General features: G+C 45.2%; 1 protein-coding gene across 7 annotated transcripts in view; it reads left to right on the top strand.

Moving 5' to 3' along the window:
- The window catches only part of SLC4A11 (solute carrier family 4 member 11), a 134,998-nt gene extending 114,473 nt beyond the window's left edge, over positions 1–20,525 (top strand). For all 7 annotated transcript variants that reach the window (XM_035324460.1, XM_035324461.1, XM_035324458.1 and 4 more), the window contains 8 exons: positions 2,526–2,775; positions 3,492–3,598; positions 4,604–4,772; positions 6,180–6,353; positions 10,628–10,823; positions 12,878–13,047; positions 16,042–18,130; positions 18,312–20,525. In XM_035324460.1, coding sequence (XP_035180351.1) covers positions 2,526–2,775; positions 3,492–3,598; positions 4,604–4,772; positions 6,180–6,353; positions 10,628–10,823; positions 12,878–13,047; positions 16,042–16,105 — 1,130 coding nt within the window. In that variant the 3' untranslated portion in view covers positions 16,106–18,130; positions 18,312–20,525. The remainder of the gene's footprint in view (positions 1–2,525; positions 2,776–3,491; positions 3,599–4,603; positions 4,773–6,179; positions 6,354–10,627; positions 10,824–12,877; positions 13,048–16,041; positions 18,131–18,311) is intronic.
- The last annotated feature ends 7,050 nt before the right edge of the window (positions 20,526–27,575 follow it).

The raw sequence follows: 27,575 nt of genomic DNA, 5'->3' as shown, positions 1-27,575 counted from the left end.
AATTGGGCTGTGTGTTAGAGCCATCCTGGTGACCCTTTTTTTCGGCATGTGGCCCAGCCACCGAAGCTGTATTTGTTTGATCTTGACATCTGCACTCTGCAGGAAACAGCGACAAACTGGCCGAAGCAAATAACGCAAGTTAATGTTGTTGGAAGGAACTTGAGCGTGTGCTATGCTTCGGGATGGCTCTGTTTCAGCAAGAACACCACCTGCTTTGCTCTGAACAGGGGCGGCAAGATTCACTTAGCTTTCTGTTATCAAAACAAACCAGTGCTGAAATCTGCAGCAGTTCAGCATTTTAGAGCAAATCATGGTACAGGACAAAGGCCTCCCGCTACTGTATTGACACGTTCTGAGCGTAGTGAACAAAATAAATCAATTTTTCCCTATGTATCAGGGTTGAGATGTCAGCCCAAAATGTATTATTGCGTTGTAGCTGTGTGTGGTAAACTGAGAAAATCCCCAAGACCCAACACAGAACTTGGATTTTGAGTCCAAGCCTAATTAGAGGTGTTCAAATGCGTTCTGCATAGTTGAAGAGCTGTATGCGCTGCTTATGCTCAGTAATTGTGCGTGTTTCTGGGCCTTAGTAATGGTTAGGATAGGCTGAGACAGTCAACAGGCTTCTAGCCCTGGCCAGATGCTGATCCCCAGGAAATACCCCCATAATTTTTATGACAAGAGTGTCCTTTAACATTCAGAGCCGGAAACAGCGAGTCCTCTAGCAACCTGTTTGATGCTGGTGTGTGGGTCGTGGCAGTGTCCCGTGCCTCAGTTTACCTATTTGCAAAGCAGGTGTGGGTGTCCTGCCCGGGTTGGACACAGCTGCGAGGATGGAGGGGAGGAAATGACAGCAGCAGAGCCTCTTCCGCAGCACGCGATGCACAAGTACAGGGTGCTGATGGAGGCCGTAACGGGATCGCTCCTTGGGGGGAAGCTTTCCCATGCTTAAAAGTGCAGTGATCTCCTCATTTCTGGTGGCTGCTGCTGGGAGCAGTTTGGAGGGTTAAAGCTGGAACTGCAAGCTTTCTTCTGTGATGTTTACACTTGCGTATAAATGTTTTGAATGTGAAGTAACAGGGCTTTTCTCCTGTGGCCTTCATGTCCTGTTGGACCCTGCTGTTGAATGCCTCAGTTCCTTATTTTTAAAAATAAAGGTGGTACAAGGAGGGCTGTTCCTGCTGTTAAAATGGCAGCTCAGCTACACACGAGGGAGGCATCTTACATTGAGAGGAGCTCCAAACCAGCAGTAACCCAAACTGCTTCAGCCAAATCCAAGGTGGTTGCAAATACCAGTTGTGCTTCACAAAATGCTTAAGGGTTGTTTTTGTCTCCTTCCAAATGTTTTAGAATTTGTTTTGCCTGTTTTCCCTGTAGCTGCTGCAGATGGAAAAGCTGAGCTGCTTTGGGGTTTTCAGAAACCGGATTTTTATTATATGAGGGGGTGCAGGATGGAGAATGCTGCAAAGAGCATTATAGCCTGAGTTTCATTGCTGTGTTTCTGTTTAAAGGGGATGGTCTTGCCTGAAACTTTTGAGTTTCCTTCTGCAAAGCCTGAAGGAATATTTTTGTCTAAAGCAGAGAAAGGCAGAGGGACTGTAAACTTCTGATATGGTGGTTTCCATCCTACTATATCTCCTTGTTGGGGTGGGGAAGAGCGGGTGCTGCCTTGCAGTCTCACAACATGGGAGTACCAAGGCTGCAAAACCTCACTCCTAACTCCTACCTTCTGGTTTTACATGCTCCTTGTGACGCCTCAGGTTCTTGCTCCAAAAAGAGGTGAAACCATCCCAACGCCACATTTATGCGCTTGGAGCCAGCCAGTGCCATAGGAATGGCAACATGACTTGTCTAAATGCTCAAAAGCAAGAGTGCATTTACAACGGTTAATTACTTGTATAAATGACTCTTAACTGAGCTAATCTAATACATTTATGGACAATTCCAGAGGCATTACTGTTTCACTCGTGCAGGTTTGCTTCAGATGCTCTATAACTCTATTTCAATTTGCAGTGTGAATTTAAATGTTCTGCCAGATTTCGCATATTGTCAACACTTATCTTTAAATCTGGACCAGCCCCGGAGGAAAAGTAATTACTGTGCATTGTGCAGCCCTTTTAAGGATCCAGGCAGTCTGTCTGCTCTTAATTTTTTCAGAGATTCCGATGTAATTTTTTAGCAGCCTGCTGAAAGTAGCTGTCTGTTTTACGCTTAAGAGCAGTGAATCCAATGCTAGGTAGGAATAAAATATTATAATTAGCACTGTAAGCACTTACAGTTCATACCTGTTGATTTAGATCAGTGTAATTTTTATCTGGCAAAAGAAGTGAAAATCTTGTAAAGTGCTGGCTTTATGAGAGAAGCAGCTCTCCTGATTTCTTTTCACTGGTTTGAGGGGTAGAGCTATAAACCTGGTGAAGCGTAATGTTAATGCTGCATGATCAAGCAAGAAAGAACCACATTATTTTACTTGCTTTGATTGTCACAAACCTATCCTAATGCTTGCCTGTTGGTTGTTTGTACAGTTTTTAAGAAATATTACTACCATGGGCGCACAGGAGACAGTTACTTGGAAAAAGCACGAACTGATGCTATTCCAAGCCTCGGCATCAATACCACCTTCTTGATGAATTCATCAGTGAGCAGATCCATGTCCCTAGAGAATCAAACAGGCACGCATGATGTGCATTATGGACGTGAAACTGCCGTCCTTAGTCTCATGTTGATGTTGGGTACCCTTTGGCTTGGTCATACGCTCTATCAGTTTAAGAAAAGGTGAGTTACTTCAGTCTTAGAGCTCAGACTATTGATTATTTCATATTATCTATGAGGAATCGCTAATGATTTTGTGACCCAGAGAAATCAGGTGCTTCCAATAGCAGCTGTGGGAAGCCAAAGCCAGAGATGAGCTTGGCTGGCCACCTGGAAAATGTTAGAGCAGAACAAAATGTTCGGTCACTGGATGATGCCCTTCCGTATTTGGTTTGGCGTCGCAAGTGATTTTTGGAGAGCTTTGGGTGAATCATGTATTTCGTGTTTGGAACTTCTGTAACACATCAAATAAGCATTGAACCATTTTGGGGGGGCAAAATCCCTGATGGTATAGGACAGCCTACTAGGAAGGCTGTACTCTTGGAAGTCAAATGGCCACCTCTAACATGGGTTTTAACTCCATTGCCTTTAAAAACCCTTGGAAATGCTTGAGTAAGCAATTAAGCTGATGTGGAAATTAGATGTCAATTGGTGCTGCAGGACTGCCTTGTATCTCAATTTCTTGTTTCCTTCTGGGTTTTGCTCATGCATTCATCAACCATCAAAGGCGATAGATTCCAGAGGATTTAGGCTGAATTGAAGACTAATTCTTTGCTCCAAACATCTCTTTAGAATGGCAAGATTGGACTGAATTTTCATTTGTTAGTGTTAATACTATCTGGATTGAGCAACTGTCCCTTCAGTGTGGTGTTGATAGTTTTTTTGTCTTTAATTTGCAGCCCATATTTGCATGCGAGAGTCCGTGAAATTCTGTCCGACTGTGCCTTACCGATTTCAGTTCTGACTTTTTCTGTTGTGGGTTCCTATATCTTCAAGGAAATTGAAAGTAAGTTATATTTTTATTCTCTGAAATACTGGGTGAAGCTTTTTAGGGTGGTAAGAGGAATTAAATCCCGGGAAGGCTTTGGTATTTAAAAAAGGCAGAGTTCTCCCATGTAATATTACGAATCCTGTGTGTATTCCCCCTAATCCAGCAGCTCTGATTTCATCAATATCAATTGAATTCATTCAAAACAAGGCAGAGTAAAGTTTTTTTTTCTCTAGGTAAATTACTTTAGCCTGTCTTTTCATCTCAATGTAATTTAAAGTGTGTATCTCTTACAATAAAGGGAATCAACAATTTCTGGCAAAGAACAAAGGATAGTAATTAGCAGGCAGGAACTGTTGTTGCCAGTTGTGCAGACGTAGAGTTGATGATCCCAGTCTGTCCTCTTTGTCTCCACTTTACGTTTTCCTAATTTAGGTGAAATGGTGCAGAGCATCTGGGCAGTTTTAAGTTACGTGAGGAAATCTAAAAATGATACACCATTCATTGGCCAAAGAGATCAGCTTTTCCATATCAGGAAGTGATAATGGGGACAGGAATTGCATTGTCCTGTGGTGACGTGAATGGGTGATGTGAGGAAATGTATGGAAACAAATAAGAAATGACTTTTCTGTGATGACCATTCCATCCAGTTGTGGCCATGTGTAATTTATCCCTACTGATGGATTACTTCTATTGGCAGAAAGTAGGGGCACAGCTTGTTGCATGTGGGAAAGATTTTAAAATGTTTGCTCAGTGGATTAACTGAGCAGGAAGAGTTTACAGTTAGAAATGAGGATTTCTAATCTAAAAAGTCAGGATGGTGGCCAGGCTTTGAGGAGAGAAGAAAAACTGAAGTAAATCAGTTAAGATGGGCCTTCTGGCTCCAACATGCCAGTGTGTTACGACCATTTTTGCTGGTTGCCTGTAATGTGGGTAAAAAAATAAAATAAAAAAATTACTTGAGTCCTTGTAGAGGGTTGGTCAAGAAAGTGCATCCTAACATCACTCCCCTCTTCTTTCCAGTGTCTAAATTTAACTACAACCCATCTGAGAGCTTGTTTGTGCTGGCCCCAGTCCAGTCCCTCTCCATTGGGTCGGTGATGAGTGCCATGGGGCTGGGGTTCCTCCTCTCAATGCTCTTCTTCATAGAGCAGAACATCGTGGCATCGCTCACAAATGCCCCAGAGAACAGGTAATGTTTTCGGCATGCCTCTCCCTTTACGGAGGTACATTCTCAAGACTCTTCCTAGCACTGCTGTAGGTCAATGAGATCTCAGCTAATGAGTTATTTGTTGTTGTAGCACTATGTTCTTCACCTTGCTGTTCAAGTAAACTTCTCTTCATTCTGGTAGCTTTCCCAAAGGTAGCCTGAATACTGGGGGGGGGGCGCCCCCAGATATTCAGGGAATGCTTGGAAGAACTTCTCTCATCACCATCCCCCAGTACTGGAGTGGTGAATCAAAAATTCAAAGCATCAGTGACCTTACCACCCCAGCCCATTTCTTCTTTGCTCTGTGAACATTATGTAGATACTTGGTATGTTTTGAGATTTATAGGTGTACCAACAGATGTTTAGGGAACGTCTGACCCCCATGGAAATGTACACTGCTCTTGCAGTAGAGAGAACTCTGTGAAAAGGGAAGAGTCAGTGACCTGGACAAATGTCATAGTACCATACACTGCAGTTGAGCATAAGAAAAGAGGTGTTTGAAGCTATTAAACTCTATTAGAGAATGTAGAAGTGAGGGAAAACATACCTATTGTGGTTTCGTTTTTATCTGCTAGGTCCGATTTATGCATAAACTTGAGTAGAGATGTTATGTTATTAGAATATTCACTTTGTTTTTTTCTGCAAACTGCAATCAGATGATATCAAGAGTGAACACGTATGACTCCTTTTTCAGGGAAACTACCATGTCTTAGGATTTTTCTGCTAATGTAGTGTGTGGGAGGGTTTTCTCCTTGCATGGCACATTAGCATTCTCCATGTTGCAGCTGGAGTGGCACTGAATTGAGGCAGAAAAGACAAGCTCAAATTCAGTTACACTAATCTGATTTTCTTTGACCACTCTTTTTTTCCTCATCTTGATTATATCCCCTTTTAGTTAGATATCCCCTTTTAGTTAGTGTTGCATAAATCTGTGATGTAAGTGGGTCATCTTTTTCCTAGAATGTTTTTCTGAAATGTTGGTGTTTTCCTATACGGTGTCTTTAAGGAGTGTAAAATATTCTTTGTAGCTCTTGGTAGTTGTTTTCATAATGTTGTATATAAGGCAGAGCTTATGCTGATCAGGTATCAGGGCATGGGTTTGTAGAGGGAGAAAAAATAGAACTTGACAGCTTGTGTTTGTGGTACCATCACAGAATAAAAATTCCATCGCCTATCCCAGCCAAACAGAGAACATGTTTTTGGTGTCTTACCAAATGTAGTGATTTCTTCCTGTAGAATAAACAGGGAAAATATGCTTGCCTGGAAGTACACTGATGTGCTTTGCCAAGGAATAATCAAAGCAAGTGTAGTGTTCCAGCTCAGATTCAGCAAGAGCAGCCTTGTTACTGTTAGCACCAGGTGTAACGTGTCAACAAAAACCCATTTCAGGTTGGTGAAGGGAACAGCCTACCACTGGGACCTCCTGCTTGTTGCGCTGATCAACACAGGGTTGTCTGTCTTTGGCCTCCCCTGGATCCATGCTGCCTTCCCTCACTCCCCGATGCATGTCCGTGCTCTGGCCTACGTAGAGGAGAGGGTTGAAAATGGACACATCTATGAGACGTAAGTAGGAACCACAGAATTATCTTGGATCACTTCACTTTGATTTCTGGCTTCCTTATCCTTTGGGTAGAGCAAGATGCATGGTTGGGGAGCTAGCTCTTGTCTGGAGTGTCTTCCAAGATGAGGGTGGAAAGAAATGAACCAAACGAAACCACTTCAGGCACCATGGCTTTGTACTCTGCTTCATTCCCCTTCACCAAAGCACTTGTTTTAAGAGAGCCGCAAATATGTGCTCCTATCAGCAGCTGGAAGTCGCCTGAAAGGATTCAGGCTGCTCTGGTGTAGATTGTCCTGTGAAAGAGTCAGCCAACGCCTTTTTTGGTTTTATCCCTGTAGAAAGCTGAGGAGATGCTCTGGCCAGACTTTTCCAGATGTCTTCACCAGAAAAAATCCAGTCTGATTCATTGCATTAGACCTGTCTGGTGGTTATTACAAGGGGTGGGAAAAATGCAGTGTTATTTGAGAGCTCCCATAGAATCTTCCACCATCTTTTGGAAGGGCTTATTAAACTCTATTTTTTTTAAGCAAAAACAGCCATGAAACCATGCCTGGGTCATGCTTTTTTCTTTAAGACAAGTTTTTTTTTTGTCTAAAGCTGTCAAATGCTTTCTTATCAGACACCTATTTAAAAAAAAAAACAAAAAAACACCTCCTCCAAAGTAGAGATTATCTGGTCTCGTTGATCTCTGTACATTACACTTGAGTGCTCTTACCTCACAAGTGGTAATTTCTACTCGCATGCCATTAGTTTTAATTATCTCATCTTGGTTTCCATTTTTGGAGTTGCTGCTTACCAAAAGTGAGGCTAAGTGGTCACTTATTTCAAGAGAGGGAGTGGACCTGCCTTTTAATTTCCATTTTGCCTTTATGCTGTTCTTGGTGTCTTCTGGCCCAGCCCCACCTGGCATGGCTGCCTTTCAGATTGCTGATTTCACGTGCCACATCCAGAAACTGCTGAGTCCAGCTGCTCCCTGCAGTGCTTTTGCAGTCCTTTCCTGGCATATCAGTTCCTCGATTCATATTTCCATTAGTATTAGTTGCTCCCACGTCTATGTCTTTGTCTTGAGTCAATGCTAAGCCCTGCCTCAGGGGGAAAAAATGTAAAATTTGAGTTGCTTTAAACAGCTCTGTAGGATTTTAATCCATGCTGGTCCTCGTGGTGTCTGTATTCTGTTCTGCAATACCTCTGCTCTATGTTTCTGAAATACAGAAATTATCATTGGAAACCAATGAGCCAAGATTCCCTGTTGTCTTCTATTGTTGATTTTTAATACCTGGTGTTCTTCTTTTGCCACCCACTTTCTTTACTCTGCACTCTGGCTTCTCCCTGACAAAGCCCAGTTACCCACCTGAATTAAGGACTACCTTCTGCCCTTGTCCCCTGCTTTGTCACCCAGTTTCCCCAAAAGAGCACAGGAGAACCCTCTCTGGCCATGTTACTGTGAATGTGGCTCCAGCGATTACCCTAAAAAGGGCTGAGGGATGAACTAGTCTCACTGAGTGCTCTTGCTCTGCTGGAGGCAAATTGGTACATAAATGAGTGCAATGAACTGGATATAGGGAGTGAAGACAGGAACAAGAGTTTCCTAGTCGTCTGAACTGCTTTTGAGGCCAAAGCTCCTTGTTCTCTGCAAAGCAATGAGCTATGAACAGGAGGAACTGTGCAACATTGTCGTATTTTTCGTAGTCAGCTCTGCTGGAAAAGAAAATGTACTGAAGCTCAATTAGAAATCAGGAGTTCTTTGTGCTGGCTCCCCTAGCAGGTTCTGCTCCTCACTGGAATCAAAGCTCTCAGGGAGGATGATGACATAAACAAGAATAAAGATTTATCAAAATGAAAGCCAGCTTTTCTTGTCCCCTGTAGAGTAACCACTTGAGCCTGTGAGCTGATCTGGCAATCTGCAAATAGGCTCTCATCCGGCACGTGGTGGAGACTGGGAATGGTTAATCCCATGCTAGCCATATTAAAGGATTCTAGGGAAATGAGCCTGGATTATGCTCTTTAATCTCCATTAATGACTTCATTCCCATTGCAGTGCAGGCTTTCTGGAACTCTTTCCTCAAGAGCCAAACCAGATTCTGAACACACAGGAGCTGCAGGGCTGCTTCTGTTACTTTAACGTGATTGTGTTGATGTCCTTATGCTGGAAATAAGAGAGGTACCAAAGTTAGCAAAAGACCAACTTGAGGCTGTGAAGCTGAGCTTTAAAGATTTCAAATTTGATAAATTATGAGTAACTTTATCTTCTGATAAGGAGTATCAGAAGATGCTGTATAGTTTGCCCAAAGACAAAGTAAGGGGAACTGTTGCTGTACCTGGATGGGCTAAATCAGTTAGTGCATCCCTTCCCTTCTGCTTTACAGTGGCGCTTGAGAGGCTCATAGTGGTTCTGATAGTGCTAAAGTGGTCTGCCTGCTCCTTATTGTTACTAGATCAGTCTGAATTAGCCCCTGCAGTTGCACTTTAAGCTTTGCTTGGCTTTCTCATCTCTGAGACTTCTGTTCTGTGGTGATACAGGCCTGGAGGCTGTGAAAATGATGCCAAATTATATCCACCTAGTTGATGTCCCAGCTCTTCCAGAGCTGGTGAGAGCAGTTTGCTGATAACAGGAAAAGTGCTCTGCAGTCCTCTGGCTTCTCTAGGCATGGGCAGGGATGTCTAGACATAGGAGACTTGTAAGAGGATCTGAACAAGTGTGTTTGGAAGGAGGAAACCTGTGGTTTCTGCTGTATAAATATAGCTGGGGAGGAGGAAGAGGGGTTACTTGAAGGTTAATACCTTTGGTGTGTCTCTTCTGTGCATCTTTTGGCAATCCTGAATAATGTGTGCAATCTGCCTCATTACTCACCAAGGAATTCAAGCGTTGTCCTCACAACTGTGCTGTTAACAATATCTGTTACTCCTTCGGTCTCACATTAATTCCCTTATGTTATCCAAATGGTAAGAGCAAACCTCAGGCTGTTATTTCCCTCTGTCTCTAAATACAGGTGTGGAAGACTCCTCCTTCCATCCCCTCACAACTTCCTTGCCTTTTTAAATATATAAACAGTTTGACCTGACCCTAGTTAAAAGGAAGATTCAAACTTAATATTGAAAGAATTCACTGTGAAGCAATCTTCTTTAGGACAGAAGGGATTATGAAGTGCCAGCAGTACGTATGTAAAAGAGGGAAATGTGCTCTCATAGGTCTTGAGGCTGGCTCTTATGTTAATCCTCAGAGTTCGTTGTGTAAGGGGTTAATTCAGAAGGAGGCCTTGCATGCAGGGAATGAGGCCAGTAGATGACACCAAAGCAGCCTGTGACAAGAATTTCACCTGATAATAGGGGATTTATTCACTAGCTTATCCCTTGAATTGGTGGATTTATCTTCCCAAAAAATTACTTTGAGAATCTCCCTTTTCTCTATTTAAGCCCTCTTGAGAGATGAGGGTTTTATTTCCTCCTATTGTTTCTAGTAATTTTTTTTCAAACTAAACTGAAATGCTCGTAGGTTTAGTTGGAGTGCAAACAAAACAACCTCCCCTCACTCCTAGGTAGGCTCTGAAAGTTCCTGCATGCTTTCCTGTCAGTCTTTCATTCCCATAAAAACAAATCAATCTGTGGTCTGTCAACTCTAGAAAATTTGAATTAATTAATTACATGTTTTGCATGGTAATAGGCACTTTGCAGCACAACTGCTGTAATCCACAGCAGAATTAAACTTCTAGCCTGCTGCATATGGAGCTCCCTCTCAGTATTCCCCTCCGTATAAACAAGGAGATCCTCATGTACATCAAAAATGCTGACTCTCAGGCAGAGTGCAGACCCATTTTTTCTTTTTTACGGGAGGTTCGTTAGTTCCCGTAGAAGTCAATGGGTTTTCTTTTTGGATGGAAGCCAATTGCATATCCATTGGGTAAATCAAGGGAAGGATTAGTGCCCAGAAAGAGGATTCTTGCCTGTTTTCTCACAATGTGCTAAAACAGAATTAGCTTAGAGGGCAATTTAGTTCAGGATAGGATCTGTTGGAGCTTTGGAAAAGGGGAATTTGGCATTTTTCCAAGGTGCTCTGTTTGAGTTGTGGATTAAGTGCCTGGCCTGGATCCAGCAGAACTCTGCCTTCTCAGTGTCAGCACGGGGCCAGAAGTGCTGATCTCAGTGCGCTGGAGATGAGTTTCCCTTTCCCGAGTGGCATGTGTCCTGTGCTTAACCTGAGCTGTGAGCCCCAGTAATAAGCTTATGTGGGTATCGGGGTATTATCCTTCTCCCCTAATTCCTGGTTTTGTGCTTCTAGGATTGTGAGTGTGAAGGAGACCCGGCTGACAAGTCTAGTGGCCAACTTCTTGGTTGGCCTCTCGCTCCTGCTCCTACCTTTTCCTCTCCAATGGATCCCGAAACCAGTCCTCTATGGCCTCTTCCTCTACATCGCGTTGACTTCCATTGATGGGAACCAGCTCTTTGAGAGGGTGGCTCTCCTGCTGAAAGAACAGGTACACAACATGGTGCACCAGCCCTATGGGGAGGAGAAATCATGTTTACAACCTTGGGACCAAGCAGTACCGGGAGCTAACACGACATGGGAAGCTGATGGTATTGGGAAGGGGGTTACCTCCAAAGCTCTATCTTCAAGCTGCACCTTGCATGTTTATTTCACCTTTCTCTGCAAAGAGGGAGTGAAAATTGATGGGTCTGGCTGCCACTGAGATGTGAGCAAGAGAGATCTTTGGCATTGAAGCAGATAAACAAGTGAGAGAATAGCACAGTGTCAAACAACAAAAGCGGCAAGGTTTTTGTTGGGTAGAAAAAGGTGGTAGCTAAATGGTTCATAGAATTGTACTGCATCTCACGTGTCAAATTCTGCATAAATTTTTTTTGCGTTTTCCCTGCTGTAAAGGCATTTAAGCTTTCCTGTTCAGAGCACTGTTCCAGGTAATCCTGCTCTTTTCAGTCTGCTCCAGAATTGCTCTGGAGCACCTTGCTTCAGGAGGCAAAAATGAGTGCAGGGGTGCAGCTGGGAGAGCTGCTACCTGGGAGGATACCCCCCTAAACTCTCTGTATAGATCACAAACAAAATTACATCCAAATGTTACCTTCAAAATAAAGCTGCATGAATTATTGCCCATGGCATGCAAGGTGTTTAAGTCTTAAAAAACTCTGTAGCTGAAACACCACAGGAGGATGTGCAGCTTAAAAATTAAAACAAAAAACAGATGCATAATGACTCTTGATTTCTACAACAAAGCTTCCGGAAAGGTCATTTTTGACTCATTTTACGCTTTTGTTTTGACCTGTGTGAGGCACCACGAGGTAGGTAGGATTTTAGAATCGAAATGAAATGACTTGCATTATTGAAATGCTTCTGATGTGGGATGAAAACAAATCTGGGAGATCTGCTTTCAAGCCATCTGTATTACAAGTGCGAAGAAGGCACTCGTTTGCGGTGTAGGCGGTACCTGGAGCAATAATGAGTCTCCAGCTCACCTTCTTATGTAACGAGGGTCAAGGGCTTAATAAGCTCAACATTTGGCTCCGTACTTCTGCTAATCTTTCTTGATCTGATACTACATCTCAGGTTAAAACTGTGAAGTCAGGGTAAAGATTACGATTGTCATGTTGATTTTTGAGTGGAGATTGAATAGTTACTGATGTACGTGGAGTATTACTTCTGGTTTTAATACAAATTATGCGTGGAATTTTCCAAGCTTCATTTTGGGAAATTAAAAAATATTCTCAAATATGGATCTCCCCCCCCTTTTCTGGAAACCTTTTAATGAGTCATGGCATAATCTGAAATCCATTGAGTCTGTATCAGTGCCAGCAGACAGTCGCTCATATTCTTCATTGATGTATAGACAGTGAGTCAAAGCTTGTGCTCAGACATGAGCAAGTAACTGTCAGAGGAAACCACGAGTGATATTTAGCCTATTAATGTCACTTTTCCTCTTTCTCAAAAATGAATAGTTGATATGAGTTGAGAAAATCATTAGTCTGAGTACAGCCTCTTCCAGCACCTCCGCAATCTCATTTCCTGCTGTTCCTCTACCAGGGTTCAGCTGGAAAATGGGACCACCAGGGCAAGCATAGTCTGATCAGCAGAAAGGTTTATAAAAATGAGGAGCTGGATTTCAGGTGGAGAAACCATCCAGCAGTACCAGTGCTTGAATGTATCTGTTTACCATCACCCTCTGCACACCCCCACAGGCACTTCACATGTTGCTGCAAAGCCCTGATAATCCTACTCAGGGGAATCTCATTACTGTACTTGAGATATTTTCTTGCACTCCAGATGCTCCCCAAGGCAATCTTAGTTGTGTGGTGTGTTTTCTCCTCCAGGTTTCTAGTGCCCAGTCATCTGCACATTGTTGCTGATGCTGTAGTTTGTTACCTGCTTTAACCCTACAAAGCCTGTGCTCAGCTGTTGAATGCAATAAGGACTGTTGGTGCCCAGTGTATGTGAACTGACCTCCTGAAAAGCTTGTGCTGTGTGCTGCCTTCATGAGTCCAGGCTGCTTTGTGTCTAAGATGCCGTTCTCTTTCTCCCCAGACTGCTTATCCTCCGACACATTACATCCGCAGAGTGCCCCAGAGGAAGATCCACTATTTCACAGGCTTGCAGGTCCTGCAGCTCCTTATTCTCTGTGGTTTTGGCATGTCACCATTGCCCTACATGAAGATGATCTTCCCACTCATCATGATAGGAATGATCCCAATCAGGTACGAAACTTTTCCAAGCAAAGTTTGGCTGTATTTTTCTCAGTCTCCCATGCACTTTTTCTGCCTTGGACTGCTGGAAATCTGAATGGGTCTAGAAGGACATCCAGTACTTTCCTGAGCAACCAGACCTTGGAAGCTGATAACGGTGATCTCTTCTCCACCTGCAGGAGGAGGAATAGTCCAGAATGACTTAAAGAATAGCACAGAGCCTGTGACTTTACTGATTCTGGCTGTTAAGCCAAAGGGATGTGAGCTGACAGGTACATAACTAGCTGGCAAAGAGGCAAATGGCTCTCCTTTTGCAGTGCTTGTGAGATGTCTTAAGAAGCTGTGGTCTGAGCCTTTCCTCTAGGTATTGATAGTGTGCCTTCTTGTTTTGTAGTCCGATTTCTTAAAACCTGTGCTCAGGGAGGGCAGAGCTGGGAACACTTTCCCTTGCACTATATGAATATAAAGAGGAATCCATATATTTTTAGTGCTGTGATGCTGTGCAGGTGTTCTGTAAGGTCACTGCTGAATGCCATTGTAAATCACCAGGTTAAATAGGCCAGGTATAGTCTTAAAATGCATCTAATGTAAAACTGGGAGGACCCCCACACTATCTTGCAATTTTGAGAGAGAATGACTGAGGAGTTGAACTTCTTCCTTATTGTTCATTAAACAGTGATTGCCCATCACTCTTCAGTCGAATCATTCATGCTGTCCTCTCCATTATTTGGATGTAATTAGAAGCCCTAATAAGATCTCGGAGAGAACAGATGTGTTTCCAGACCGCTTGATTATTTTTAGACCTGTGTGGCATCCAGTGGTATCTGGTTGTCTTTGAGCTTGCTGTGTTGGAGGTTTTCCATTTGATCTGAAAGTTCGGGGCTACCAATGTGATAATCTGCAAAGGCAGCTGCTGTGGCATTTTCTTTGGGTGGTGAAGATGGATCCAGTTGTTTCTAAAAACAAAAGCAAATGTCAGAGCTCCCCTGGCTTTTGACAGGCTCCTGTTGGAGCTATTTGGGCGTGGTTTTATAAATGGACAAAACTGTAGAGAGCACTGAGATGATCATTCTTGTGGTAGGAGTGTCTCACCCACCTTTCACATAGGTGGTACTTTAGATACCTAGTTAAACGGCTGGCAAATACTTTATGATGGTGGATGATTGAGCCTTGTGGGAATTACAAGTCTGCATGGAGCAGCTCAGTATAGCAAAGAAAACCTGAGATGTTTTTTGCCAAATGTTCAGGTAACAGATTTAATATGATGTTACTGTGGAGAGCAGTGTGTCAAATAACTGGATTTTGTGATGACAGATAATTTAGTCATGCAAATGTATCTTTTTTCAGTAAATAAGATACTGTCATCCTATCCTATCTCTGTTGCTGACTTGTTTCTCTTTCCAGAGCAGCTTTTCCTAATAGCCTCTTTAATTAGCCCAGCTGCTAAGGGGAACATGGTACTGCTACCTGGTACAACACAAATTTGTCCTCGGCTTCCCTTTTTCTGAATTCTCCTGCCTTCATGGGCAGGATGAAACTGGAGTCTGGGCTCCAGCTGAGAAGGCAGCACCATGATGCATAGCTCTGTAGCTAATGATGACTTTTTCATGGAGATTTGGCACTCTAAATAGATGAGACAGTAAGAAAAGTGAATTGTTTTTAAAGAATTGGAGGGAGGAAAAGGAGATATGGGAGAATAGCCAGGGGTCAAAGTAAAGAAACAAACCCAGATGAATGAGTCATGGCTTTGTCCCATCCAGAAAACCAGCCGTATTTGTCTCTCTCAAGGACACATTTCTATGTTCAACTGCATTAAACACATGATTTGCATCATCATCAGCTGGGGGACCAATCTTTTTCCACTGGTATAGCATCACTGAAATCTGTTAGCTTTCATACTGCCTTTTTGCAGTGGAACAGCTAGTTGGGAGAAAATGATTTTATTTTTTTTTGGTATTCCAAATTTCTGGTTTTGGTTCAAAACTTTGGGGTTGACTAGTTCTTGGTTACACTCTAATCCCTGCTCTGGGGCATACTTAAGGTTTTTCAGAGAAGAATCTTTTTTTTTTTTTTTGCAAGTTCTGTGATATTTATCTGTGCTCCCACAGCTCTCAAGCATTTTATTTCATGGCAGGTTGATCTAAGCAGATACTGGTGTTTCTCAGTAGTAGGTGCTCTTTGGGATCTCTGTCTAGCTATTGAAAATGCCCTCCCAGCTCTTAAATGGGCTTTCTAGTGCTTTGTGCCCTATTTTAACAGCTGAAGAATAGCTTCCTTGTTAAGCAGGAGGTGTCAAACTACAACTGTGCAGTAGAATTTAACAAGAGCAACTTCATACTCTACTGTTACAGTGGCTTTCCTTTCTCACCCAAATACATTAATTCATGAGGATGTTCATGCAAACAAACCACCAGAAAAACAAAGGAACCACTACCTCCGTGACCCAGTGGAAAACAGACACCAAGTAGGGATGAAACTGGAGGAATGAATGTCACAGCCCTGCTCAGCCTCTCACCTTGGTCTCCAGTCTTGCTGATATATTTAGAGCTTTTCAAAAGACTCCCGAGTTGCCAGGAGAGCTGTATTGTGAGGAGAGCTGGAAGGAGTGACCTGAGGTACTTGGAGAACTGGGGAAGTGCAAGACAAGCTTTGTACCCTGGTCTCTGAGCCAGCCCTATAAATTCTGGGGATGGTTTCTTCTGTGAGTTCTTAATGAACGGCATTTGAACTGTTGTAAAGGGTGAAAGGCTGCATCAGGTGGGGTTTTAAGTTGGGAAACTGTAGGAAGAGTGCTGAAAAACAGTATAAATCAAATATAAATGGTGATTCTTGGCCAAGTAAGCATCCACTACCAAACTGGGGGAGCAGGAAGCTACTCCCTGCCACCCCAGCACAAACCAAGAGCCACAGCCATGGGAAGATCAAGCAGACTTGGGACAGACAAAACTTTATGATGGTAAAAAAAAAAAAAAAAGCTCTAATTCTCTCTCTATTGTTCAATCTTAGGTATAACCTGCTTCCTAGAATCATCGAAGCCAAGTACTTGGATGCTATGGATGCAGAGCATTAAACGAGGTCTGCCACACGGAGCAACGAGGATGGCTCTTTTGGAAGGATGGGGCAGCTTTGCCGAGGCATAGAACAATCTATCTGCAGTTCTTTCTTTCACCACTTTCTTTCTGCTCTAATATGGTATTGGTAATGCACCTTTCAAAGACCAATTGAGCATTGAAGCGTCAGACCAAAACAGCCTTGGACTTGAGAGGCTAACGCTCTTTAGAGCTGTGAGGCAAGCAAGCTCTATGGAAATGCTACTTTCCACGTCCCAGAACTGGAATCCCCAAAGATCAGCGTGCCCATACAGTTGGGGCATGCATTCAGAGCTGTCATGTGTTCCCTTGTCTGAGGGGTGGGGCAAGAAATCCCTTTTTTATGCACCACGTCCCTTTTTTTCCAAAACACTCTAAGGACAGCAACTGACCTTTCTCCTACGGAATGACAGTCCTGTTCTGGCCTTTGAATTCTATTTCCCGTGAATCCAGTATTCCTGAATTAGTATTCCAGGTGGGATGGCCTCATGGTAAGCCACTGTCAGGAGAGACATCTGGCTGTCTCTTCAGACTGACTAGCAGAAGGGTTAGAAGCAGATTTAATTCGTACTGATACAATCCACAGCTTTGGATGAATATTTCATTCCTACAGATGAGCTGGAAATGTTCAGAGGTTGGGCTCGCACGGTGATGTTGGTGAAACTGCATCTGGGTCTAAGCTATTTGGGAATTATTTTTGGTTCTTTCTGCCATTGCCACTCGGTAAATACAGACGTGTAGTTTTGCACAACTGCAATGTTCTCACATGTACCCGGAGTCAAATGCTGAAACTCGTCGAAGGGCAGTTGTGTTAATGATTGCATATACATATGTACAGTAGTGCCTATGTGTACATATATACATATGGATTTGTGTATATATTTTGCATAGATATACAAATAGGCCTGATTCTTTCAAAATAACAAGTGTTTTGTGCAATCAGTGTTACCCGTGATGTCTTGACCATATACTTGTTCTCTGCTTCAGTGCTGCTTTTTCTTGTTGGAGATACGGTCACTTTTAATTTTTTTTTCCTTCTAAAGCTGCTCATTTACCGTTTTTGTTCATGTGTTGCTTTATCCAAGGTGTTCCTTTGCTTTCTTCTTCCCATGGCTTGAGACCTTCATTCTGTCTTGATGCTCTGACGTGTGAATTTTGCATTTAATTTTAATGTACAGCATGCAATGAAAATTTTCCTCTTTTGCCTAATCAATATTTGTTGGTCATTTCATTATTTCTGTTCTGTAGCTGATCTCCATTTTCCCCCCACTCCTAGTCATTATATTATATTTCTGGATGAAGTTAACTTCTGTCTTTTATAGTTCAGTTTATTTAATTTTGCTTGTACTATGGTCAGTTTTCTTATTTGAAGTACTGTGAAACCAGCTGCCCTTTAGTTCAGTGCTTGCCCATTGCTGCACGTTGCAGATCACAGGTAAAGTGTTAAGGAAAATGTGGAGCTCTGAAGATAACGAACTTTAAAAAAACAGCAAAAACGCGAGAAGGGGAACAAAATGAAATGTGCATATACTGCAGATTAGCACAGAGAAATTTCTTACCAATTGCTTGCTCAGTCAATGGTGCAGGGTTTTATCAGCGTGTTCCCTACAGATTGGATGCTTCTCTGTGTGAGGAAGGCCAGCTTTGTGATGAGGGAAAAAGGATTTGGGGAAAATGTTTGTATGCTGAAACAGTCAGACTCAAGCCTCTGAAGATTTGGTGTTTTTGCACTAAACATCAGATGGTATTGCTTCGTAATGTAGTTGCCTACAGTTTTAAAACACGTTTGAAAAAGTTTTCACTTTCTTATGGAAACTCTTCATCCTTGTATTATACTTAATGGAAGAGAGCAGAAAATGTTCCTGAGAATGTGCCCTGGTGGGCATGGCCAGTAAGTCCTACAGCTATCCCAGGGGAAAGCCCCCAGCTTTCTTAGCAAGCAAAGCAGCAGCATGACCTTCAGGTCACACCAGCCAGTTCTTACGGGAATGCTGAGAAGGCTCTGAGTCAGGGTGACCACCCTGGTACACCAAAGCAGGTAAACACATTTGGTTTTCAGTCGGTCTTGAAGGTGGCAGAGGTAACTCATGCTGTGTCTGGCCATAGCATGACAGCAGGTGCGAATCTGTGCCTGGTTTCTGACTGCCTTGGTCAATATTTTCTAGCTTTGAGTCATTCTATGGTGAGATCATGACTGGCTATTACCAAGGTCTGCATGTAGAAACAGGACGAGCAGGCAGCAAACAGGATTTTGGGGCAGTGTGAAGGCGGAGGTGGTAAAAGCATAAAGCATGTCTGATCTCCAGTCAACAGAAAAAGAGCAGGTGACAGCAAACAACAGCTCAGTACGTGTTGTAAGACAGCGATTGTACACGCCTGATGGTGCTTAAATCATGTGCTTTTCCCATGGATGTCAGATTGACCATAACTAGAATGAGTAGTGTCATCTTATGGTAAAGCTATTAAATGCAGGTGTCCAGCGGATGCATTTGTGGTGTCTCAGCTCTTGGCTGTGAGAAGTCACCCTTTGGGGTGGCTTGAACCACATTGTGGATGCTGTAGCTGGAGGAAAGAGGATGTGCCTGATGGAGAGTGGCTCTGGTCCTCTTCGAGGAAGAGCAGAGGCCCTGGGTGAAATTCCCTCCAGAACAGAGCGCGTTGAGATGAACTGCACGTGGGTCTTGTCAGAGAAAGAAATAATTGTCAGAAACAGTTCTCAGATGTGCCCTCTGTCCCCCAACTCGCCCAAAAAGGTCCCCTGTTTAAAACCACTTGGAAACATCAATTTCAGGTAGTGTCAAATGTTGTTAAATGAGATGGCTCAAAACCGAGCTAACTGCGGGGTGTCAGGTAGCAATTACAGTTCTTGGGGTGGGTGTCTTGTTCCTTGCTGTTGCTTTACCACTACGACTTCAGTGTTTGTATTTTCTCAGTGGCGTCAATAAGAATCTGTTTTGCAGAGTTTTCTTTCTACGGAAGTCACGGGCCAAAGAACCAAATGATGGGGAAGCAGCACGACTCCCGAAGCGAAGCTGTGCTGGCTTAAACTGCTTGCACATTTTGGACCCGTGTCTAGATAAATGGGTAGGAGGGGGATGAGGCTCAAGGCCTTTTGGCTGTTAAGGGGTCGTGATGATCCCACGGAGGATTTTTTTTTCGTACCTTTTCTCTTGTTTGCTTCTGGTTTTGCTGACAAAAGTGCAGGCGCTTCCAGGAAGTGGGCTAACTAGGGAAGGAGAGGTGGTTCAGAGTTGATTGAGCACTTTAATACTTCTGTGAAGGTTAAGACAATTAGAATGTACAAAGTTTTATTATAAGCTCTTTATATACGCACAATGCTATGTATAACTGTTGCCAAAGAAATGGGTTTGAAGGATGTCGATAGCTTTTTGACAGTCCACAACGTTCACCTGGAGCCACGAGGTGGTGGTGGAGCACTTCTGAGATGGGTGGGTTTGGGAAGTTACCTTTTGACAGTTGCCAAAACGATCAGAAATGGGGAATAGAATAAATTTCTGCTCTCAAACCTGTAGGTTTTGATCCTTGCACTGAATGTAGGAGCTAGAAATTAGCTTGACAATTAAAATTGGATTTATACCTGAAGAGGTCTGTTGGTCTGAGACTTATTTTGTTGCCTTCAAAGATGCTGACATGCTAATGTATGGAAATAGATGTTTCTTCATGTAAATTGAGGGAAGTTGGTGAAACCTGGACTGCTGAACAGGCGATACAGTGCTTTCTGGATTGCTTAGAAAGCAGATCTGACAACTTCACTACCAACAGCCTCCCAGATTCTCTGGCATCGACATTTGAAGCTACTAATAAATGTCAAACTCGAGTTGGATGATGTGTGTCAGTGCATCACTGCAAAAGGATAGGGATGGGGTAAAATCCACCTGGTTTGCTTCAGAGCTGCTGTCTGGTGAAACGTTTCAAGAGGAATCCAACGACTGTGGGACGTGGCATATGCTTCCTGATGACCTGCATGAACTGGGATGTTCTGAAAAATACTTGGTAGATGGTCACGTACCTGTATGCTGTAGATCATACAGTTATTCCTGAAAGTACCCCCCCATTTCCAGCTGTACCAAAAGACTGAAACATTGTAAAATTTTGCATAGTGTATTTCTCTGCTTTAGAAGATGCTGCTGGACTGTGTTCTCCGGGCACTTTTTGGAGGAAAAACAGAAGGAAACATGAAGGTGGTTGAAGTTGGGTATACCTGGAGAACACTTATGGGGGTTATGGGGTCCTCAGCAACATAAAAGGGACCTGAAGCATGTGCCATGTCACAAAAAGCTCCTGCTCTTTTCCAGCCTGTGTCCCACTAAGCATGCATCTTTTACCCAATCTGTTGGCACGTGTTCACGTTATTCCTTGATCAAGCTTTTTTCTTGTTCACTGTGTTCTTTCTGTCCTTTGTGCTTCTACCTGCCTGGAAGGTTAATGGGCAAAATTGGGATTGGGTGAAACTCATCGCTTGTGTCCATTCCCCCAAAACTTCGGTGCAAGCCCCTACCTCTCAAATTTCTTAACTCTCATCCTCCCCAGCCCTTCCCTGAAGGTTGTCTCTGGTGTCCCCACTGTGAAAACACTGCCAAAATGCTGAGTGGGTATTTTTATCTGGAGAGTCTGAGCCTGTGTCTGAGCAGCAGCGTGGCAGCAGCCGCTCTCTTGGGGCTTGCTTTGCCATAATAGGCAATTATGAAGGGTTCATAATTGTCCTACAATTGCACTGTCTTCTGCATCTCGTTAGATGATTACTTTATGGCACAGTGTTCCAGTTGGGCTGTCCTCTTCTCATCTGTCAGGCTTCCAAAACAATTTAAATAGACATTATGGGATGGGCTTGCCCCATTTTTGATCTGTGCTGAGGCCTGTGGATGTTTGAAGAGAATAGTCTTCTCTAATTGTTTTCATATCTAATTAAGGCATTTAAGTACCAAACCCTGTCCATTACACTCGTGGCTCCAGATCTGGTCACAAAGAGCGAGCCATCAATATTTTGTAAAGAGCAGACAGACGAGGGAGTTGCCCGAGTACATACTTTAGAAATACAAATTAGCACTTTCCTCTTCAGCTTGTGTGCGCATTTTCCTTTCAAAGGAAGACAATCCTTGGCTGTGTCTCTTTTTCTTGTAGAAAACTCGGCATGAGCTTGGATCACTTGGCATGATCCTGACGCCACATTAAATATTAAGAGCGTGTCCTGGGGGACGTGCTGCCTTCTGCTCCCCATCTGCATCGCTGCTGCAAAGATCTGCCTGCTTGGAGAGCTGAAGTCCCCCGGGTGGAAGAGGGGGATGCGTGTGGTATCTCAGTCATCCACGTGGCCAATTCTTGCTGCTGCTCCAGAGGCCATCGGTGTCCCTTGCTTAGCTGCAGGTGGGAGACCTGAATGTGAACAAAATGGCAGAGTTTGGGGGAAAAAAGTTTAAAAAAAGTTTAAAAAAAAAAGTTCTGGCAGTAATGTATTTGTTATGTGATCGGGGTTTTTGCAGAAAATCAGCGTATCAAATTCAGCAGCTGGAGCATCAGTTTCAGCACCCGGGAGGCTTGCCAAAGGGCTGAGCTCTGTTGCTGGGTCTATCGGCAGCAGTCGGTGTCTCAGCCTGCTTTTTCCAGGCATCACATTTAGATAAGTTTCACGTGACTGGATGACTCGGGCAGTTTCTGCAAGGGTCTGTATTAGCAATGGCAGCACAACGGGGCTTGTCCTGCCATGTGGGGCTGGAGCAGAGGATGCAGCTCATGGTGCAGGTGGGGACCTGTGTGACCATCCATTTTCAGAAGGATGTTGGAAGGATTGATGGATATCTGGGTGACACAGCTGAGCTCAGGCCCTGTACCCTTCTCTTCATGAACTGCTTGCCCTAGGAGCAGCGTTAGCCACTTGGTTTTTAAAGCTTATATCCACAGCATCACTTAGTTCTGAGTTTCTCAAATTTGGGACCAGCACCATCAATTTCAAACCACAGAGCCCCAGCCTGCACAAATAGGCTTTGAAGTGACTCGCATCACTGCTGAGCTTCCTTAGCCTGCCCTGCTGTCAGCAGGTCCCTCCCTTCTCTAATGCTTGTGATGCCAAAGTGCGATCAGCAGCTCAGGTTTAAGTGCCCCTGTCTGGAAGCTGTGGCTGTGGGGATGTGTGCAGGATACGACCACCCTCAGCAGGTGCCTGGCTGTGATCTGCAAAGGGCCTGGTGGGTTTAAGTGGATCACTGCACGTGGGAGAAAGCGTGATTCAGCTGTGAAGCATGGCAGCCTCTGGAAAGCGAGAAGCCTGTCATGCTGTTGACCCTTTGAGGGTTTCAGCCTCTTGTATTTGGCAGAGCTGTTCTGATGCAGTGAGGGCGGCTCGGTGCTCTGCTTTTTTTCAGAAGTGGTTTGGTTCTCTTCTGCTTCTCCCTCATCCTCTTCACTGATGTGAAGCTCTACCTTGTTCCCATGCAGGTATTACCCCCGGAAAATGGGAATTATCAGAGTTCAGCCCTTGAAAACCCTCCCTTCCCCTGAAATTATGTGCTCCTCTATCAGTGTAAATCAACCCCTTGCCCCTTGGTCCAACCTGAGAAAGGGGCCATATCCCAAATACTCTCATTTTCCCCTTACAACTTCAGTAGAGGGAGCAAAAATACAGAATGAGCTGTGAGGGTGGTGATTAAGAGGAGAAACCTTCCTGAGATGGAGCCAGCTCAGCTCAAACCCTGCTTTTGCACAGGCAAACGCAAGTGGAGCCGCTTGGCTCGGGCAGCCTGCCGTGTGCTGGGGTTATCCTGCTGTGTGGCACGGAACTGGTTAAACATTCCTGCATTTGGTGACCAGGAGCTTTCCACCACAGGTTGCTCGGGAACTATTTAAAGCAGGGGAAAGCACACGTTCCTATTTATGGAGGCACGGCCTATAGATATTGCACTCGCTAAATACGCTCCCAAAGCGCATGCCCCTGCCTAGTGTCGGTTTTACTGTGGGTGATTTACCCTCCTACCAGCCCCCCGGGGGGGGGGGAGGAGGGAGAGGGAATTCCTTCATTGTATAAGGAAGCTCTGTATTTAAAAAGGAAATAAAAAGAAATGTACTGTTTATATATTTCTACCTTGTGCCTAATCGGTGTCCTTTATTTAGCCTTTAGATCCTTACACAGCTTGGACTTGTGTCCTAGTGCAGGTGTACACATTTCTTTGGTGACTTGGGGATCAAAAAATTAAGAGACCCAGTAGCTGAGATAATTCGGTAACCCCCAAACTTTCATAATTCTCAGCACTCATGGCATGAGAGCATCTCAACTGTGAGTGCAAGGAGTTGTGCCGGCTTAGGAGTTGGGTTTGGTGATCCTTGTGGGTGATCCCTTCCACCTTGGGGTATTCTGTGATCCCTACAGCTGGGAGCCTGGGTAGCCAAAACTGGGATTGCTTCATGCTTTAATGGGGAAGAATGAGAAATAACTGCACTGTAACAGTGCACTGAGCGTTTCCAGGCTGGGGCAGCACTGCACTGTGTCTCGGGCTTCCTTGGAAAATGAGCCAAACCTGCAAATGCTCCTTGCCTCCAGCCCCTGCCTCTCTGCAGGCCTCGGGATTCCCCCTCCAGGCAGAGGACCAGGGCTGGCCACCTTTGTTTTGGTATGAGCTGCCCTACAAGCCGGGTGGCTGGCCATTTTCAAACACATTGCACAGGCTTTACCCGTGGGAGCCCTTACTTCTGAGAGCAGCACGTGGTGTAGCTCAAAGCTCTTCTCAAGGCCTCTGTGTGACCCTCTCAGCAGAGAACTCAGCCCTCAAGCCTCCTCCAAAGATATTTAGTCCTGAGTGCCCCGCTGCCCAGGTCCTGGAACCACTTCTTGTGCTCTCACAGTCGTAGAGCTGTTGAACACGAGAGCAGCCCTGAGGCTGGGGGCCTTGAGGTGCTTTGGAATCGGCGTGGGGCTGCCTGGAGCCCTTTGATGTGTGTGGGACCACCTGGAGAGGTGGGGAGAGCTGGGTCTGGCGTGAACCACAGCACTGTGCGCTGCAGGAGGTTTTTTTTTTTTTCTGGGCTGCTAAAACTGGAAGCCATGGGGGGGCTCTGATGGTCTGGCATGACGAAGGGGAGGCTTTGCCATGTGTGAGGCTGGGAGGGAGGTCAGGCCCTACAAACAGTTGGGCTTTGTGGGGAAGGCAAAGCCAGCTGCCACCCAGCCTCGCAGACCTTCATGCCTCAGAGTTTCGGGGTGCTTTACTAATTCAGCAGCCTCCGAGGGAAAGGCATGACATCCTTTTGCTCTCCCGGCTGTCTTCCTCCAGTGGTGATGCCCAGGACAGTCGCAGGGAGCAGCCTGGAGAAATCGGGGAGGGGACACAGGGTGGGCAGGATGCCGCTGTCATCTCTGGCTGTCACCGTGGGGACATTCAGCTGCTGGGCACCCGCTTGAGACCTCGGGCAGCCTGGCAAGGCCCTATCCTGCAAGGTGCCCTGTTAAAGCAAAGCCTAATAATAGTCTGGTGGCACGTCAGCACCGTTTGGTGCAGGTCCCAGCTCAGGAAGGAAGGGGTCAGATGGGGACATGTCCCCAACACCTCGTCCATCCTTCCCCACCAGGACACGCATGCAGCACACTGCCAGTGGGGATTAAACACCCTTTGGCCAAAAATGACACGGATAAAGGGCTCAGAGTGGCGCCAGGCCCCACGGATGCAATCTCGAGGACCCTCAGCACTGCTTTTTCCCTATAGCAGGTCTTGGCATGGGCAGCACAGAGATGGGGAGCTTTTAGGGTGGCTGCATCTGGGCTTTGCTCGCTGACTGTGTCAGCACGATTCCTCTCCTGATGTCCTGATTTGATTTAAAATGAAAGTGTAGTTGGCACATTCCTTCCTTTCTGTGCTTCCCATCCCTACAAAGGATAAAAATATTTCCCTGGGGTGAGCCAGGTCTGCTGGGGGGCCGTTGCTGCCCCCAGATGGGGTAGAGCTGCCGAGAGGGGGCTCGTCGCCTTCTCTGGGCGGTGTTTGCTGGGGAATTGAGCACCCAGAGGGAAAAGCTGCAGAAAATAATGCAGGGGTCAGGTAGCTCAAGTTCCAGCTGTAAGAGAGCCTAAATTCTGGATTATTATTATTATTATTATTATTGTGTGTTTGGGGTGTTTCTTCTTTGTTTGTTTTTCCTGTTTTCTTCTTGTTTGCATTTTTTCCTCTCCTAGGCACCCAAACCCGCTGTTTTTCATCAGGGATTTAATCTGCTGCCAGCAGGTGCCATCTAGGGGACAGACAGCAGAAGACAAGGAGGGTTTTTTTTTTTTGCTGTCAAAGGTTTGCTCCAGCCCAGGAGGCTCCCACCGCCTCCAGCTCACCCTTGGCGGGCTCTCCTAGGCACTTGGGCACCAAGCTCAAGGGGGAAACATCCCCGGGGAGCCTCCCTGCTGCTCCCAAGGGCCTCATCCTGCTGATGCTTGGAAGAGGCTGGGCCAGGAGTACTTGTTCTGCATCACCAGCTTCTCTCCAGCTCAAATTTGGGTAGGACGGAGGCATCATGTCAGCACTCTTGTTGAGGGGGGCTGTATGCTGTCTTTATCTCGGCCCCAAAAAACAAATCAGCACCCACCTCGCTGCAGATACCTGAAATCAGGCTCTACCCGAGCCCTGGGAGATGGGAGAGCAGCAGGTGGAGACGGAGCATGTCCCCCACTTGGCCACCACTTGGAGTAAGAAATGAGCTCTAGCGATAGCAGCTCGCTAATGAGAAATTGGCAAATGGGTGCCTGGGGCTGCGAGCCAGAGCTGTGGGGCTGAAGGGTTTGTGCTGCAAACTCCGGCTAAGTATTCCTTTTTCACCTTTTATTTTATTTTATTTTATTTTATTTTATTTTATTTTATTTTATTTTTTTATTTTATTTTATTTTATTTTATTGCTTTCTCTCCTCTTGCTTCATCAGCCCCCCCAGGATTTAGTCCCCCCATAAGCACCTTCTGCCCCCCAAAACTCCCCAGGGCGGCTTTCAGAGCCCGGGGGGGCTCTCCCAGGGGTGCGGACAGCTTCAGGCTGTGCGTGCAGGCTCCAGCAGGGGGAGCGTGGCCGCGTCCGATGCCAGCCCCGCTCCTCTTCAGCAAAAAAAAAAAAAAAAAAATGTGCTTTTCTGAGACGAGTTGTGTGCACATCTCCTCTGGACGGTGTTTTCCTGCCAGGTTCCCAGCTGCACCCCAGCTGCTCCGACAGAACCATGCATGGATGCCTTTAGCATAGCCAAAACCATTTTTTTTTTTTTCCCAAAAGCTTTTTTTTTCTGGCTATTCTGGGGAAGATCCAGTAGGAAAAATAAATAAATAAATCAGAGACCCAACTCTGAGTGCTTTAAGTTACTATTAGGTCGCTAGCTTCCCAAATCTGCTTTGTCTTTTCCTTTGATGGGAAAAAGGATTTTATGAAAGAAGAAAGCATAAAATGGTCTGCACGTGGCCAGGTTTTTTGGCCACCCCACCGTGACAGTGGGTTTAGCCCCTCTGGTTCCAAATCGGGGACGGTTTGGGTGCTCCCTGGGGTCTCTGGAGGCAGGAGCTGCCCGTACTGCTGCTCCTTGAAGGCATCAAGTGATTAATTTCCTCCATCTGGGCAGGCTCTGCGTGCTCGGAGGGAGAAATGTCAACACCTGCGATGCCTGCCTTGGGATGCTAATCCCGCAAACTTTGAGAGCTCGAGGACCTGGGAGTTAATGAGAGATTTCTCAACATTTGCATATTAATAGCTGCGCCCATCGCCTTGTCATTAGCGTTAATAGGAATTAATGTGAACAATTAACGGTTAAAATAGCCGCTCCTACGTGAAGACGGAAGAAGACATCTGGGCAGAGATTTGGGCGCTGCCTTCGTGTGGCACGGAGAAGCCGAACGTGGACTTGCTTCCCCAAACCCTTGCCTTGCTCTCCGGGAAGGGCTTTGGACCCTGGCTACTTCGCATCTTCAGCTTTATTTTCTGCCGGGTTCATCCACCGCTCTCTAGCAGCAGCCCAGCTCCCCCAGCCCTCTAAGCTGCAGTTAGCAGCTAAAGGTGCCCTGCCCACTTCCTCCCCTAATTGCCGTTAAATGCAATTAGTGCTTCCCGGAGTGCCCCAGAAGCAAGTGTCTTAGCAAGGTCATCACGGCCTGCAGTTAGAGAAATGTTGCGCTAAGGCTTTCAGCGAGGAGAGGGTTTAATTATTACTATTATTCTTTTTAATCCTTCCCTCGCACAACGATTGGCTTTTTCCCTCCTGTTTTCCCCAAAATCAGCCGCCAGCCCCCATGCAGAGAAGATGCTCCCAGATGCTCACTGTGAGTCCCCTGAGCCATCCCATGCTTTTTCCAGGGCTTCGCTGAATTTTCAGAGTGGCTCATCCCCCCTGGAAAAGGGGTAAAAGCCCTTATTCTGGAGTCCCCCGAGCTGCAGGGGTGTTGGAAGGGATAAAATGTAGGCGGAATCCTCCAAAAATGGGACTGGGAG

This window comes from Oxyura jamaicensis, chromosome 4, assembly GCF_011077185.1.
Source record: "Oxyura jamaicensis isolate SHBP4307 breed ruddy duck chromosome 4, BPBGC_Ojam_1.0, whole genome shotgun sequence".
NCBI classification, from domain to species: domain Eukaryota; kingdom Metazoa; phylum Chordata; class Aves; order Anseriformes; family Anatidae; genus Oxyura; species Oxyura jamaicensis.
The sequence above is the reverse complement of the archived record's forward strand: the minus strand, read 5'-3'. Positions and strand labels throughout refer to the sequence as shown.